We start from the raw sequence: 17868 nt of genomic DNA on the forward strand, positions 1-17868 counted from the left end.
ATTAATTCTGTTTTAGATACACTGAATTTAGATACATTGAAATGCAGCAAGTGTAAAAAAGCAACAGCAAGAGTGCCAGCTAGGAGGTGGAATGCCAATCTAGAGTTTAGGAGAAACTTGGGGAATTTAAGTGTAGATCTGAGAGAAATTTACATTTGTGGTTGAAATTGCTGAGAGAGAGAGAGAGCGAGAGAGAAAGCTTGTTTGTTAAGTTGATGACTTACCGTCTGAAGGAGATTCATGAGTAAACCTTCCATGACAGGTAGTATGTCTGTTTAACTGTTACCTTGATTAAAAAAAAAAAAAAAAAACTTGGAAATATGTGCTTCTAGCCACATCCTCTCTCCTTAACTGAATTGAATCTTCAGTTATTCACTAACATCTTCCACATCAGTATATCCAAGACCAAAGTCCCCACTCTCTCCCTCAAATCAGCCCTCATTCCAGAATTCCCCCTTCCTCTCGACAAACGCTGCCATTCTTCCAGTCCTCCAGGCGAGTCACCTTGGACTTCTTGCTTTTCTCACCATTCAGCTCCACTCCTCCACACTCACATTTATGATGTGTATAAGTCTTTCCCCTCCTTGCTACTGCCCATACCTTACCTAATTTCAGGCCTTAATTCTTCTTTGTAGAACAACTAGTACCTTTTTCACTATTCTCTCCCCCCCTACTACCTCCCTCCACCCCATTCATCCTACTGCTTAGACCTAAAGGGAAGAATTGCCGTTAAAGCATTCAGCACAGGGCTTCCCTGGTGGCGCAGTGGTTGAGAGTCCGCCTGCCGATGCGGGGGACGCGGGTTCGTGCCCCGGTCCGGGAGGATCCCGCGTGCAGCGGAGCGGCTGGGCCCGTGAGCCATGGCCGCTGAGCCTGCGCGTCCGGAGCCTGTGCTCCGCCGCAACGGTGAGGGGCCCACGTACCGCAAAAAAAAAAAAAAAAAAAAAGCACTCAGCACAGGGCCGGGTTTGTACACTCAGTACATGAGAGCTGTTGCTGCTGTAATTACTATTATTAATCGCAATTGTTTCCAATTTTAAAAGTACCTTTTTAAAAGAATATATTTTACCTTCGCTATTTTTCCTGCACCTTTTAATGCGTTACCTTTTCTTCTCAGTGCAGGGATAGGCAGGACGGGGTGTTTTATTGCTACATCCATCGGCTGTCGACAGTTGAGAGAAGAAGGAGTTGTGGACGTGCTGAGCATCGTCTGCCAGCTGCGTGTGGACAGGTGAGTGTCGGGGGCAGAGGGTGAGAGACACTTCAGAGCAGCGTCATTGTCACAACCTAATCCGATCAGCCTGACTTTGTCAACACCACAGGCTCTGAAGTCCTAACTCTCTGTAGAGGTTTGTGTAAAATGCTTAGGAATGTACATTACATTAAAAAGCCATCGAAGAAACTGCTATTTGCAACACTGACCCTCAGGAGTCCAAAGCCAAGAGCTTGTGCTTAACCCTTCCTTGTCTTTGCTGCAGGTTGTTTATGGTGGTAGCTGTTCCTTCTTAGTCTCACACCTCTGTTCCTCCATAGGGACTTTGCATTTTCATGTGACTTAAGTAAACCATTCACTTTAGGATCTTGATCCTTAAAAAGGAGGCATATGTCATAATACCAAGAATCGTCTTTTTTTCCCACTGTTCCTTTTTTAATTGCACAAAATGCAGATAACAAAATTTACCATCTTAACCATTTTTAAGAGTACAGTTCAGAGTGTTAAGTACATTCACATTGTCCTGCAACCTAATCCAGAACTCTTTTCATCTTGAAAAGCTCTGTACCCATTAAACAACAAGTACCCATTTCTTGTCAACTACTATTCACCTTCTCACTCTATGAGTTTGGCTACTCTAGGTGCCTCATGTAAGTGGAATCATGCAGTATTTGTCCTTGTGTTACTGGCTTCTTTCACTTAGCGTAATTATCTTCAAGATTCATCCATACCGTAGCACGTGTCAGAATTTCCTTCCTTTTTAAGGCTAAATAATATTCCATTGTACGTATATACCATATCTGGTTTATCCATTCATGTGTCAATGGACACTTGGGTTGCTGCCACCTTTTGGCTGCTGTGAATAATGCTGCTATGAACAGGGATGTACAAATAGCTATTTGAGGTTCTTTGGAGTATATACCCAGAAATGAGATGGCTGCACCATATGGTAATATTTTAAACTTTTCAAGGAATACCATATTGGTTTCCACAGCAGCTGCACCATTTACAGTGCCACCAACAGTGTACAGGGGTTCCAACTCTGTTTGTTTAGTGTTGTTTTCTGTAGTGGCCATCCTAATGGGTGTGAGTTGGAAGAGTCATGTTTATGTATAGATGGTTTGATCACCTTTGTGATGATGTCTGTTTATGCACTGAAAACAGAACAAACAAGTTATTTCTTTTCTTCCTTGCTCCGCAACTAAGCCTAGGGAAATGAACAGTTGAGTCAGTGACCGAGAACGTGCACAGGTGGTCATTGAGAGCAGGCACAGAGAGGAAGATGCTATATGGGCACATGAGCTCTGCAGTTTGCTGTGCTATCGTGGATGAAGAGTTGTTCTGAGAGCTGAGCTATGGTTTCTCTTCTTTCATTCGCACAGCGAATATTTATGAATCATCTCCTAAACGCAAGGCATTTTTCTGGATGCTGCACGTACTTAAAAGAGATGAGTGTGGCTCTGCTCTCCTAGAGTTTAGATGCTAACAGAGAGAAGAGAAGAGATAATAGACAGCACAGAAATAAACAGGACAATTTCAGACAGAGATAAATGCTCTGAGGTAATAAAACAAGAGTCACAGGATCTGAGCCTCCTGGAATTTAGCCCTGTGACCTAGAGTTTCCTAAAAGTAAAACTACAAAAGTCACATTTTTAAGTCATGCAATAAATATTTGTTGAGCCCCTACTAGGTACTAGGTCCTAGAATTTCAATAGAGAGAAAAGAATTGTTCAGAAAATTCAACGAGAAAATATATATAAAGCACTCAGAACAGAGTCTGGCACACAGGAAGCCTTTCAATAAATGTTCACTTCGTTACTATCATCTTCATTATTATTAAAATCATCAGTGAAGTTTCTCCAGTCTCTAAAAACTAAACATTCAAATCTCCTTTCCAGATGAGGTTTTCCCTCCCCATCACTATCGTTCTTTGTTTCCTTTTAAATAGTGATTTCTAAGTCTTTGTCAGTGTATCTTCCCTCTATTTTCCTCTTAACTTTGGCTTATTAGAAGCTGTTTACCTTGATGATTAAGATTATGGACTCTGGAAATCTATTACCTGGCTTTACATCCTGGCTCCCACCATTTCCTGGTTGTGTGGCCTTGGGCAAATTATAAGACTTCTCCATGCCTTGATTTTCTCATCTGGAAAATGGAAGTAATAATAGTATCTACTTCTTATGTTGTTATAAGGATTAAGAGATAATCTGTAAAGTGGCTGGCGCTTAAGCATGCAACCAAGGTTAGCCACAGTTATTATCAATAAATATAGCAAGAACCTGAACATGTATCTATAAATTGGAACTAATAACATATACGCCACAGGGTTGCAGTAACATTAAGAGGAGATTCTACCTGTGGAGTACTGAGTAGAACATTTAGTCTAGGTTTCCTACCCTCTCTCTACCCCCCTCCCCACTTCTGCCTTTCCATACCCCTCATGTAACTACTTCCAAAAATGTCTACTTTTTGTGCATAAGAAGATCAGCTTCAATTCTCTCTCCCCCTCCTCTTATAATTGCTGTCTTGGTTTCCTGAAACCCCCTTGCCTTCCATCCACTACTGCCCACCCCAACTGGAACAGGACCCATTTGCTTCACTTCAGACTCCGCGACCTACCTTCACCAAGAAGAGGGGACATATGTCAGAGAGTGAGGGACAGTACCCAGTCAGTCTGGAGTTGCTCCTGTGGTGACCTTGATCTCTTCTGCTTTGTGCTTCGTAAACAAGGCTCCTGCATGGGACCCACATATCCCCCAGGGACTCCAGTTCATGTCCGTGCACCCACTTTCCTATTAGCTAGAGCCAGAGCTCCATGAATGCCAAATACATAGATCTAAACAGACTCCAAGTTGATGTCCAACACCTGTTCTGACCCTATTTGGAACAACACCCTGAAAAAAAGGGGGGGCTTGGTTTGCTCATTGTTTGGGCTCTTGTTACTCTTAGATCTTGTCTATTCACCCTCCCATCTCCCTCCTCCCCCACTGGCTTCTATAGCCTGACCTCCACCTTGGTTTCCACTTCCCGGTCACATTACTCTGTCAAGTCTACCAAATTGTTCTCTAGCTTTGAAGAGAATCACAAATACATTTTTTTTTTTACAAATACATTTTTAAAACCATATCACAATGCCTCCTCTATCGGCTCCTTCCTTCCTAAAGCAAATGGGCAGAAATTTTTAGCCTTGGCCTTCCATCACCACCAAGGTCTCCCACAAGGCTTGTCTTTTTACTCCTGATAGGATTTTCAAAACATATTCAACTTCTCTGCTGATCTAAAGCCTATGGATTCCCTACCCCCTGGATCTGAATTACCGCCAATATGTGTCTTGATATCATTCTAACTGATTCATTCATCAAGATCCCTTCTACATAAATTCTGAGCTGCTGCTTCTGTTGTTTATGAAGCAGATCGTCTCCTTGAAACTTTCCTTGAAAAGTCTTTCCTTTACCTTCCTTCCTTCACAGGATTAACAGATTTTCTTTTTCTTGTCTCTTCCTTCTGTTGTGCACTTCCTTAGTTATTATAAAAAGCAAAACAGAAAACTCCCTCCTTTCTTTGTCTCCATCCAACTTCTTTCCATCCTTCTTGCATCTTGCTTCATTTTTTCATTCTTTTCTTGTCATACTTCACTTTCAGAATTCCAGTTTGTAGGTGACTGCTGCTGTCGACCATGGCTTTAACTCATATCGGTAAAGGGAAAAGTGGCCTCAGAAAATCCAAATGCCTGTCCTTCTGCTCTTGCAGCTTATTGTTATTCATCAGTTCTTCAAACCTTGCACCCAATTCTGGTCTCTGTGGCGGTCCTTGCCTTCAATTTTGTCTTCAAAACATTCCAAAATGCACTGTTGACAGCATGGTCACTGCACCATGGTCTTCAAAGCACATGCCTCATTTAACTCCCAAAATGAACCCAAGAGTCAGAAAAGAGATATTCCTTGGCCTCACTTTTTTAAAATAAGGAAACAAAGAATTCAAGATAGCAAGTAACTTGCCCAGTGTCACCTAGCTGAGAAAACTAGTGAAATAGACCTCTTTGGCATCTGGGACTTCTGATTTCTAACTCAAAAGGTACGACTGTTTTTGATAAAAGTAAAAAATCTTTTGGAATATGTTTATTGCAGAATTGCTAGACAAAAACTTAGCTCTTTGATCATTCTTTGCCAATAAAAAAATGCAATGACACTATAATTTTTAAAACAATGGTTAATATGAAGGAGAGCTGTTTCATGAATAGATAAAGTGATATTGTCAGCAGTTGCCTTAAAAATATAATTTGAGGAACATGGAGAATTTGCCTCATCCCAAAATATCTATCTATGGAGGGTGCCTAAAATATCTGTGTGTAGTGAATGTTTAAAAGACTACTATTAGAGAGCCAACCTTTGGTTTAAAGAGTCATTCCTTTTTCAAGTTTCTTGAACCTACAGTTGAGAGGTGAGAGTGATACCTTATGTCTTCCTGGCTATTAACACTTTAAACAGGGTGATCTATCCTTTTCCAGTTAGGGTATTTTAGCTAGAGGGTATGTTAGCTAGAGAGTGTGTAACTCCACACATCGGGAAGACGTTCAGAACTGAGATCTTGATGAAGAGGAATTGAAGAGAGGGCTCCAGAAGAGGCCCTGTCATTGAGGAGACTGATAGACAGCTCTGGGCATTGGGGAGGTGAGGGCAGAAGAGCTGCAAGACCGCTACCTGATTTGCAGGGCCCAGTGCAAAACGAAAATGTGGAGCCCCATTTTTAAAAATGATTAACTGTTTCAGGGTGGCAACAGCAAAGCTTGAAGCCAATACGGGGTCCTTCTCAGCACAGGGAGATGGGGCTGGTGTGACTGAGCATGTCGAGTCCATGCAGTCGACCCTGTTGGGGGATGTTTTAGGATGGATGTTTGTAGATGGGTGTGAATTCTGTGTCCTGTGGAACAGTCACCCACGATCTCTGCTCAGAGCAGTCCTCCTGAATCATGCATACGGTCATTCATTCAACAAACATTTACTAAACATCTACTGCTGAACATGCATCAGGCACCTGGGTGGAGCAAGTTGGATTCCTTAACAGATTTTTCCAGACTGTTTCTCAGGGCACATTTTAACGATTAATTACACTATGAGAACCTGCTAAGTGTCAGACTCTCTTAGCCTGTACTCAGGCAAAAAAAAATAATAATAAAATAAAATTTAAAAGCTTCTCAATTAATTTTGAGAAAAAGCTATATGCTATATTTCTTAGAACCCCTCTCCACTTGGATATTCACAAAAAGTATTAAAGCATTAAAGGATCTGAAGTGTCCCCCAGCATGGAAATCTATTACACTTCCTTGAAGGACTCTTTCACATTTATTTGACCACACAAAACTTTCCTCAGACACTATCTAAAAGGAAGGGAAAGAAGTTGTAAAATAATAAATATAAGCTATTCTTTCAAGAAGTTTGGTGGCAAAGAGAAGACTAGAGATGGCATAGGAATTTGAGCCTGGGTGGAGACCATTAGAAAGGGGAAAGGAAAGGGTGGGACTAATTGGAAGCATCCAGCTGAGCATAATAAGGGCTACAAAAGACAGAGCCAATATATCAGAGGGCTAATATTTTGTACTCTGCAGGGTCCAGCTCCATAGAATTTTTCCTATCCTCCCATACCCTCCTTAGCAATGGCCTCTGCCCACCAGTGATCCAAGGCTGCACATTGCATCTTTTTTATAGTTTACCCCCCACCACTTTTATGTGCCTCCTCTGAGAAGTCCAGAGCCTGGCTCACAGCAAAGAAAAAGAAAGTGGTTTTGGTACTGGAAATGGCTTCCATGATTGATAATCAACAGTTTGAGCATTGAGTAGGATCAAAGACCTTATCAAAAAAAAAAAAAAAGAGAGAGAGAGAGAGAAAGAAAGAAGGAAGAAAGAAAGAAAGAAAACATTACAATGCTCGATCATTGTTATTCAACATAACATAAACGGGCAATTTGTACTCAGATCACAAGTCTGCATTTTAGCAATAAATTCAGATGGTCTGGTTTAGAGATGAGTGTGTTATGCTGAATGGATGTTTCCAGTGTAACAACAATGACAGAACCATTTAGTGGATTCCTCACTCCCTGGCAAGACATTATTTTTATTGGCTTTCAGGCAACTTCTATTAATAGATACTACAGTTCTCACTGCAGATTCATGAGTCTGTGATTCTCCTATTAATAATACTTTTGAGCATATTTTGAACTAAAATGGGATTTATTTTTTCCAAATAGGAGTTCAGATTCAGTGCAGGGCACCCACAGGTGTTTTATTTAGCAGTGTGTTCATGGATCATTCCTTCATTGCCATGATATTCATTTTTAATTAAAAGACGAAGGTAGTAGCAGGCAATTGGGACAGAGCACTAGCTGGTGGGAGTGGGGAGCAGGCAGCCACTAGAGAAAGAGGTGCCAGAGATTCCTGGACCAGATGTCGAGGATGTTGGTGCTAATCCTGGCTCTGACCCTAATTTCCAGTGTGACCACTTGTCACTCTAAGCCTCTGTGTCTACATATGGAGAAAGAGAAGTGGTGCATATCAGAAGCCTCCAACCTCATCTGGTCTGAGGACCCCTTTACAAGAGTAAAATATTTCGTGGACCCCAGCCTGATGGTTATACTTTGAATCCCATAATGCTTATAAATGAATCCTGTTTTATTATTTAGCCCTTCCATGGCTTGCTTAAATCTTCTCATCTTAAATATCACTAAATTATTGTGACGATACCACCTAATTAAGAATTCCAGTTGCTATTAAAGCTAAACCAACACTTTCATCATATTTAGAGCCTGCTACAAGAGATTCATTTAGGCTTGTGTATACTGTTTTCATGGTGTGAGATAGTGATGAAGGTCATTTACACATTGAGTCTGAGAGATGCACTTGTCCCTTTAAAAGTAATAATAATAATGCATAATAATAAAATGGCCCAGGATACTCAGAGACTGCCTCACATGCATATGGAGAATGACTAAGGAGCAAGGTGGGGACACCAGAAGACGTCTAGGCAGGGAGGCAAAGAACGTGTTCCATTGTAGGTTGACCTCAGGCAATCTTTTCCTCACTGTATTTCTTTTCATCCCACTCGACACCTCTGAACTCTGGAAGAACTTGAAAACAGAATTTGGGAAGTGAAACACATAAAATAATTTGTGATCCCAAAGCCTTTTTTTTTCTCCTCTTTCCCTCTTTTTTTTCCTTCCCCAGAAACAGGAAACAATCTGTCTAATCCACCCTTTTGAGAGTCAGTAGTGAAATCTGCAGTTGTCTTTGTACATCCTTACCTTGGAGGCCTTAAATTGGAATGACATCCAAAGACCTTACTTGTGGCTTCCCAGACAGGATAGAAAAAATGCTTCCAGTGTGCGTCATATCATTGTTTAAATGTTTTGATTAATCACTTTAGTTTGACGATTTTTTTTTTAACTATAACAACCTAAGAAGAGGAATACATATGCCACCAGTTTCCTAATATGTGTCCATATTAGCAAAACTAGGTTAAAATAATTCCAAAGCTAACATTTTCACCTCTTGGTATAATTTTTACCAACCTTTGTCTTACATTTAGCCATATCCTTCTGCAAGCCCAACTAATCCCAGAGATCCCCTTAATTAGTGAATTTCAACGATCTCATTTGAAGATCAGGGATTGAACATTTTGGTCTACTTATTTTCAGAACACTTGAAGGTAAAGCTTAGAAATTGGTTTGGATTTACTTGACATCACAGTTCTTGAGACCACAACAAGACGTCCTCTCGTAAAACAGATAATGCCAACCGAATCTTCCAAGTGGTTGTCAGGACGACCTTTTCCTTCTTCTCAGCTAGGAGTCAATTGAGTGTTAACCTGGGTGTTCAGAAGAAGATTGGCTAGTTTTCAGGAAAAAAAAAAAAATGGAACTCAAGGTATGCTAGTGCATTGAATTATCATTTGACTTGTGTTGGCTTTTATGCCCTACAAATACTTTGTAGAAAAAAGTATCTATATTCAAAACACCTGGTCAGAAACAATCAAAATGTTTAAGTTCTTCGTCCTTGAAATGACATGGTATATAGACACAGGGAAGATGTCTGTCTGAGACACCCCAAGTTCAGCCCCAGACGTTAGCCTTGTTTGACTCATGCCCAAGCTATCAGACCCATGAGGCACATTAACATCCACAACTTTGGTCTAAATTTACTGTACCAAACTTTACCAAAAGAATTCCAGATTCAAAAATAATAAAAAGCCAAGGAGCGTAAGTTCCATTGTTAGCCCAGAAGTGAGTCACCGCTGCAGCATTTCTTCTGTCTACTGATTAGACCGGATACGCTCTGGGCGGTGCAGCAGGAAAGGCTTGTTGCTCTTTGTACGTGTGAGTTAATAGTCACAAAAGGTCACAATTTTAACATGTTAAAAACCAAATCTCTCTCCTGGGCATCTGGAGGGGGTTTTTTCAACACACCCTCCCAGTAGCGAAGGTGAAAAAATATATAGTTTTTTCTCTTGTAACCTGAGTTTACCCTCAGCTGACAAAGCTATGTGCTTTTCTGCAGAGCGTCCGAGAAGACACTGACTTTTTTGTTCGACGGGGCTAAGGTGACATGTGCTATCTGGCATTTCTGGAAGGGCAGTATATCTGAATCCTCTCTGGCCTGGCCATACACACTGTTCATATTCTGTGGCCACAAAGAAATCAGAGCCTTGCACCCAACACCATTTCTGCAGTAAAAGAAGTGACTTTCTTCCAAAGCATGAAATGGGGCAGAATTAGGGTGAACAAATAATATGTCATCCAAACCCAGACACTTCTGAGAGTGAAATGGGGCTTTATTAATAATTACACCATTGGGCTTTCCTGGTGGCGCAGTGGTTGAGAGTCCACCTGCCGATGCAGGGGACACGGGTTCGTGCCCTGGTGCGGGAAGATCCCACATGCCGCGGAGCGGCTGGGCCCGTGAGCCATGGCCACTGAACCTGCGTGTCCGGAGCCTGTGCTCTGCAACAAGAGAGGCCACAACAGTGAGAGGCCCGTGTACCGCAAAAAAAAAAAAAAAAAAAAAAAAAATTACACCATTTACAGGAGTAAATCAGGACTATCCCAAGCAGACCAGATGCATGATCACCCTAAGGGCTTATGTTAACTAAGCATTTACCAACAGAATAAGAAATAGAACACGTGGCATTTATTTAGTACTCTAAATGCCACTGTGCTAAGCATTTTATGGATTATCTCATTTAAACCTTGCAAAAAGTGAAACTTTATTAGATAAACACCGTTTGCCAGGCCAGTGGTTTTTAAACTTTTTTTTAGTGAACAACAGGAAACAAAACATTGGGAAGACAAAATCTTCTACAAAACACCAATATGGAAAACCATTAACAATAATTAATAAAAGAAAGAAGGAAAGGAAGGAAGGAAGGAAGAAAAGAAAAAGAAAGAAAGAAAGAAAGAAAGAAAGAAAGAAAGAAAGAAAGAAAGAAAGAAAAAGAAAGAGAAAGAAAGAAAGAAAGAAAGAAAAAAGAAAAGAAGGAAGGAAGAAAGGAAGAAAGAAAGAAAGAGAGAAAGAAAAAGAAAAACTGTAAAAAGGAGAACTGCTGCCCTGGTCAAAACTGTGATTAGAAGCCAGTCCTAAAGGCCCACCCTCCTTCTCCACTACAGGCACCACTGTAGAACCCTGGGCTCCTGGGAATTCTGTGAATAGCCTTTGGCTAGACATTGATAGGCTCTGACTCATTTAATCCTCACAATCTTGATGAGGTTTGTCATTGATGTCATTTTATAGGTCAGGAAAACCCAGCTGGGAGGAACAAATGATTTGTTCAAAATCCTATAGCTGATAGGTTCAAAAGCAAGGATTCAAACTTGACTCTGTCAGACTCCAAGTCCACTTCTTGCCACTAGGTCATCTACCTCCACTGTAGGTGACTTCTAGGCTGGTTAATATTTAGAAACATATTGGGATCTTTCCATCTTGGCTTGCCCAACCTGAGCAATATGGCAGAGCTGTCCTCTGCCAGGTGTGCTCTTAGTTCTACAAGGTCCTCAGAGGACTCATCCCAGAGCCTTCCAACTAGTCCTGTTTGACCAGATAGCACCAAAGAGTAATAGTAATAAAAACAGTTAGCACTATGGTACCTGCACGTGCTTAGCTATGTGCTAATAAACAGTTTAAATGGACTGTTCCATTTATAGTTCACAACAGTGCTATGAGGCAGGTACTCTTTGAATACCTCATCATGTTGCAGATGAGAGAACAGCACTGCAAAGATTATGTAATAAGGGTAAAGCAGCTAGTAAGTGGTAGTGACAGGATTTGTCTTGACAACAGTGTATGGTGCCTTTTAACCTCTTAACACACTTTGGTCCCTACTGGTAATGAACGTGATGCTTTGGCATTCTAAGTGCCTTTTTAAACTCACAGTGACTCTCACAGCTAACTGGGTTGCCTTGCCCTGCTTTTATATGACCTCACCCTTTTTTGATAATCTGATTGCTGTTTGGCAGTAGATATTGTAGCTTAATGCATTATACCCCCTGGGAAAAGACTTGTGCCCAAAGAGGATTCTCCAATGAGAAGACAATGCTTTAATATAATGTACTAGGTAATGGTGGTGATGTCAGCGACTGATGACAACTTTTCTCCACTGAAGCAGCATCTTGATCACCATGGAAATCTTTTAAAATCTTAACTTTGGTCAAGTTTAAACTATGAGCTGTTGGAGGTCAAAGACTATTTAGTGCCTGCTCTTTAAAAGGGAGTTGGATAATGCCTTTTAAAGTAATAAAAAGAGCATCCCTGCTTCTTACCTTCGAAGACCAGCTTGCTTAGGAACTTATAGATCCAGGCCTCAGCAAGTTCATGGAGCCCTGTCTGACCTGAAAGGTACCTGCAGTCCAAGTCAGAGGTCTCCTGGAGGCTGAATCAGTACAGGGCTCTCTTGAGGGTTCATGATTAATCTCACGTTGTTTATTTATTCCATAAATGTATTTTGTATATAGGCACTATATTAGCTTCTTGAGTATTTTTCACTCTGGCCAGCCTAAAGAAGACTGTATTTGTCCCATAACAGAATAAAATCTGCAGGGTAATCCTAGAATTCAAGTTCTTACAAAGATCAACAGAGAATTCTACATACCAATATATTCAATTGGAAATTTAATATTTTAAAAGATGAGTGTAATGAGTTCCTGATTTTGAGTCAGCCTCCAGTTAATGCATTCTGGGATGTCCCTTGCCTTCTTTTAGTCTGGAGTTTATATGTTTTCGTATAACGTGAGACAGCATGGCCTGGGTAACTTACTTGACAGGTGTTTACTTAGGACTAGTAAGTGCTTTTCACTTTTGCAAATATGCAAAGACTATAACATCATGCCTGCTCTTAAAGGATCTAAAACCTAGTTAGACATAATTTTGGAATGGGATTAGACAGTACATCACACGATATCAAATTACTTATAATAAAGACCCTATCTTAGCCCTGTCTTTCTCTACTACCTTATAAATGACCGATAAAAAAACATAAGGCATGCTTGTTAACTATCTGGGAGACACCAATCTGGGGGTGAGAAATAGAGGCTAATATACTGAATGGTAGAAATAGTGATATCAGTAAATAAGAACTTTGTGCTGAAACCAACAAGTTGAAGTTAATAGGAATAAACAAAAAGTTCTGCATTTAGTTTGAAAAAACTCAGTAGCATAAGTACAGGATGGAAGAGAGCTGTAATTTTCACATTCAAAAAAATCCTGTGGACTTTTTCATTAACCCAAAGCTTCACTTACTATCCTAAAATGCTTGCAAAGCACCAGGCACTAGATAGGCACTGTGGGATCTTTCCACCCAGGGCACCTGTAGATGCAAACTCATTGGTCTATAACGTGGAGTTCAAGGGGGAAAATATTCCCACTGACTGGATCTCATTGGGAGTAGACACAACACTCTAAGAAGGTCATATTTGATAAAAACAGCCTGTAGAAAGGGGAGACTAGATTGGTGAGTGACAGGGAAACCAGCCTGCATAGAAATATTGAGTGACCACAGGATGTTTAGTCTAGAGAAGAAAAGATTACGGGACTTTGATGGTTGTTTTCCAGCATTTAGAGACTATTGTGTGACTATAAGAGGAACCTTAAGGTTTTTTGGGGTTATTTCAGTTGGACCAATGGGGCGGGTGAAAGTTAGAGAGGGGCAGATTCGTTCTGATGTCTTCAGAAGTTTCCCTGCCAACCTTGGCAAAGCCTGAGCACTCCAGCAGAAACTAGCTGACCATCTACCATGTAGACTGCTCCCTTTTGGAAAGACAACATTTTGTTGGCAGTTGGAATACATGATCTCAGAGGATCCCTCTGATGTCAATGCTCTCCCTTTTATTTTTCAAAACAAGTGGGAAGTAACTTAACTTTTCCTATACCTTCCTTAAGCCTTGAGACCCACAAGAATTTTGCTAGCCTACAACTAATGAGTTCATTTCCCCGTCTTCTCCAACTTCGCTGGCAGAAACAACATTGACTTAGTTAACAGAATGTCATAGTAAGTATCCTCCAAGCATTAAAATACACTGCTAACCTATCTGGGGTAAAATGGTAATTAAAACCTAGACTGTGCCTTCATTCATTCACCCGTTGGACATGTAAATACCAGTGTTCACCAGAACATACAATCAGGGGAAAATCTTGCCTCAGTGTGAAGTAAATGGTGGGAAGAAGTTCACAGACCAGAGTCCGTGAGATGGAGCACATATAAGGCTCCACATACCATCTGCAGCTCAAGGAGGGGGACTAATGAGCTGTGAGGATGCCAGAGGAAGGGAGGCACCTCTCAGCTCCCTGGAGCCGCCTCAATATTTACCGTGGCTGGATCTCCCAAGCTTCACAGTCAAAGCCAGCATATTCCGGACACCTGCTGTTTTTAGGTGTGCCCAGATGTCATCAGCTAAGAAGAGGAAAAGTCACCACATCCTCAGTTGGCCATTCCTGTTGTCAACTTAGGATCAAGGAACACTTTGGCCAGAAAGTTGCCTTCAGTACAACAAAATGTGCAGTTCTAGGGAAGAGGACCGATGAAATATTTCTGCCAATAAGTTGCAGTCAACAAAAAACGTATATTTACCTTTTTATTTCTTGCCAAATACATCATTTGGGCATTATGTCGACCAATTTAGTGTCGTCTTGAAGGGTGAAGTGTTACTAACTTAATATCACTGCTTAGTTTAAAAGGGTGAAATCTTACTGCTTTAGTATCTTGTGAGCTTGTGTTTATAGAGGTGGGCAAGTAAACATAGGTACAAGCCCAGTTTTAGTTATTACCATTAACTAGAAATCACACTACAGTGAGGCAGTATATTTCGTTTTTTAAGTTGAAGAGCTCAAAGGCCTCAAAATAATTATTTCGAATGGTAACAACAGCCACTAGGAAGAACTAGCTAAAACGTAAGTTTAAAATTGGTTGTAGCATTGGTTGTAGAGTTATGAAGATGATAAGACTTCAAATAGTTACTAATAGGGATGTAGTTATTCAGTGAGCAGAAAAAATATAACGTTTACACAACTATCAGTAGCTTTGCCACGTAAAAGAACCGTTATCAAAAAAACAAAATGCCATATAGCTATTTTATGTATAAAAGTATAACGAGAAGCATCATTACTTCTCATGAAGTCAGATACCTTCTACTAAGCTGAAACATAAGGTATTGGGCTTCCCTGGTGGCACAGTGGTTTAGAGTCCGCCTGCCGATGCAGGGGACACGGGTTCGTGCCCCGGTCCGGGAAGATCCCACGTGCCGTGGAGCGGCTGGGCCCGTGATCCCTGGCCACTGAGCCTGCGCGTCTGGAGCCTGTGCCCTGCAACGGGAGAGGCCACAACAGTGAGAGACCCACGTACCGCAAAAAAAAAAAAAAAAACCATCAGGTATCTAGGGATGATAATGAAAATGACAAAGCGAATAAAGCAAGAACCAATTCTCTTTCCAACTCATATAAGGACCTACCTGCTATTGTGGGTTTTTTTCATTAATTTTTATTGGGATATAGTTGTTTTACAATGTTGTGTTAGTTTCTACTGTACAGCAAAGTGAATCAGCTATACGTATACATACATCCCCTCGTTTTTTGATTTCCTTCCCATTTAGGTCACCACAGTGCATTAAGTAGAGTTCCCCGTGCTATACAGTATGTTCTCATTGGTTGTCTATTTTATACATAGCATCTGCTATTGTGTTTAGATACTCGGCACACCACCCCCAAAGGTTGCTTCCACATAACATACTCAAATAAACCATTCCAAGGTAGTTTTTTTACTCCGTAGAAAGAGCAACATTTCACAGTTGAGTTGTGTTTAGTAAACCTACATCAATCAATTTTAATCCAAGTGCATAAATCTGTATAAAATGAATGATAAGGCACCCGAGAAGTAATACTAACACTCCAGATACATGAATTTATTTAACCCTCAAAACAATCCCATGAAACAGGTGCTGTTATTCTCCCACTTTAACAGAGGAGGGAACTGAGACACAAAGGGTTTTAAGGAACTTGGCCAAGATCACACAACTAAGATTTGGCATAGGAGGGATTTGAACTCAGTCTGGTTCCAAAGTCCAAGTACCTAACCATGAGGCTGTACTGCCTCTCCAGTGACAATATGTTGGTAAAATTAATCAAATGCCTACTGTGTACTAGGCACTGTGTTAATCCCTTTATATACATTAGCATATTAAATTCACCAGTTGGGTCATCTGGACGTAGGTAAGAGAGGTAACAAGAGAATCACCAGGCCAACTGTTCTGTGTGTCTTTAGGCTAACACCTGCGTTTGGGTGTGGTCGCTGAGTTTCTTGAGACTGTGGGACGTTAGCAATAAATTATTATATTATCTCTTCCTTGCAGGGGTGGAATGGTCCAAACCAGTGAGCAGTATGAATTTGTGCATCACGCTCTGTGCCTGTACGAGAGCAGACTTGCGGCAGAAACTGTCCAGTGATTCTCTGAAGACTTACCAGACCATCGCTCTCTAGGGGTGATTAGTCAATTACCCACTTGAGGCTTCTGGAAGGAGCTTCCTGCAGTGGAAGCAAAGAGAAGATGTGAAGCCAAGCTGGGGCATGGATTGTGGAAGATGGCAACATATTCAAGATTGCCAGCCTCTTGTGTATATGAATGCATTTGTAAGCATCCCCGAAATTATTTTGAAGGTCCTTTGCTGATGGAGGTATGATTGATTTCTCACACAGCTAAGGAGGCTTTTGTTTTGTCTGTATTGACTACCTGCCACACAGAATATATGTATGAAATTTATGTCATCAGATGACGACTTGAAGAGCTGCTGAAGAAATTATTATTGTGTGTTTAGATGCTTTTATGTTTGCAAAAACTCTGTCTTGTGAATGGACTGTCAGCTGTTAAACTGTTCCTGTTTTAAGTGCTAATTCCTTTCTCAGTTACCAGAATCTTGCCGCTAAAGTTGTGATTGAAAATGGATTTTTAACAAATAAGTCCTTGTTTTTGAAAAAAAAAAATCAGAAGCAGTAACTATTTTATATGGAAATGTGTCTTGAAAATATTATCTATTAAATGTGTATTTATCAGTACCTCGTACCAATCAATTACAGAGCACAATGATTGTCATTGGGTGTATATGTATTTACTCTCTACTATTGGGCATAGAGGTGGTTTCTGCTCCAGAATTCTACCCACTGTATTTCTACATTGTGAGTCATTTTACTTTCAAAGGGAAAAACAAATTTGTAGCAACTATGATGTGTTAAGAATTTTAAATACTTGTCTCTCTTTTACTAAGAAAGAATTTTTGAATATGCTGTCTACCTGAAATCTCTCTCCCAGCAAAAGGCAGATGCCTTTGGGAATGATGTAACCTGTCTCATTTCCAGAGGTTCTTTAAAAGGATGCTGCCATGGATATCCTTAAATCTCTGAAAGGATTTAATCCTCAAGAGACAAATAAAGCTTAAAAAAAAAAAAAACTACACTCAGCAAACACTAGATGTTCTGCTCAAATATGAATTTTTAATGCAGCTAATGCATTTAATGTTGACTTTGTTTCCTACTGCCAATAAACTACTCTTAATACTAAATGTTGAGTAAGGCATGGACTTCTTTTTTCCTATTTGAAGAGAGACCATTATCTTTTGGGGAAAGCCTGAAGTCGATAGTGGGATGGGTTTAATTTTAGTTTGCCTCTCCCCAGTGGAGATGGCTATTTCAAACTGTAGTATTGTCAACACTTGAGAGATAATGATCTAGAAGTGCTATCATTATGTGGTTTTCCTCGATAGGCTCCCAGCTATCACTATACAAACAGTACATGTTTATGTCTTTGTATCACTTGTCGCAGACTCTCATAAATTACACGATTTCTGTTTGTTCAGCAGAATCACATCACCTGAAGAGATGTAATGTAGGAACATTCAGTTACCTAAGATTACAATTCCTTTCTTCCTTCTTGAGCTTAAGTAGTCATGTGCCACAGGGATGGTAGAAGAAAACTTACAAGTTTTATTCTGCTCCTGAAGGCTGGAATATTTTCTACATAAAAAAAGAGAGGCGATCATAATCCCTTCTTTCTAAGGAAACAGAAAAGGACAACTGGTGTAAAACTTCCCCCAAACAATTCAATAGGAGGAAGTGCTCGTCACTGACTTTTCCCC

General features: G+C 40.5%; 1 protein-coding gene across 1 annotated transcript in view; it reads left to right on the forward strand.

The window, feature by feature from the left end:
- PTPRR (protein tyrosine phosphatase receptor type R) overlaps positions 1-17336 on the forward strand; it is a 378611-nt gene extending 361275 nt beyond the window's left edge. The window contains exons 25-26 of the mRNA XM_079937947.1: positions 1118-1231; positions 16092-17336. Coding sequence (XP_079794073.1) covers positions 1118-1231; positions 16092-16185 — 208 coding nt within the window. The 3' untranslated portion in view covers positions 16186-17336. The remainder of the gene's footprint in view (positions 1-1117; positions 1232-16091) is intronic.
- Positions 17337-17868: the final 532 nt, after the last annotated feature.

This window comes from Stenella coeruleoalba, assembly GCF_951394435.1.
Source record: "Stenella coeruleoalba genome assembly, chromosome: 11".
Lineage (NCBI taxonomy): Eukaryota > Metazoa > Chordata > Mammalia > Artiodactyla > Delphinidae > Stenella > Stenella coeruleoalba.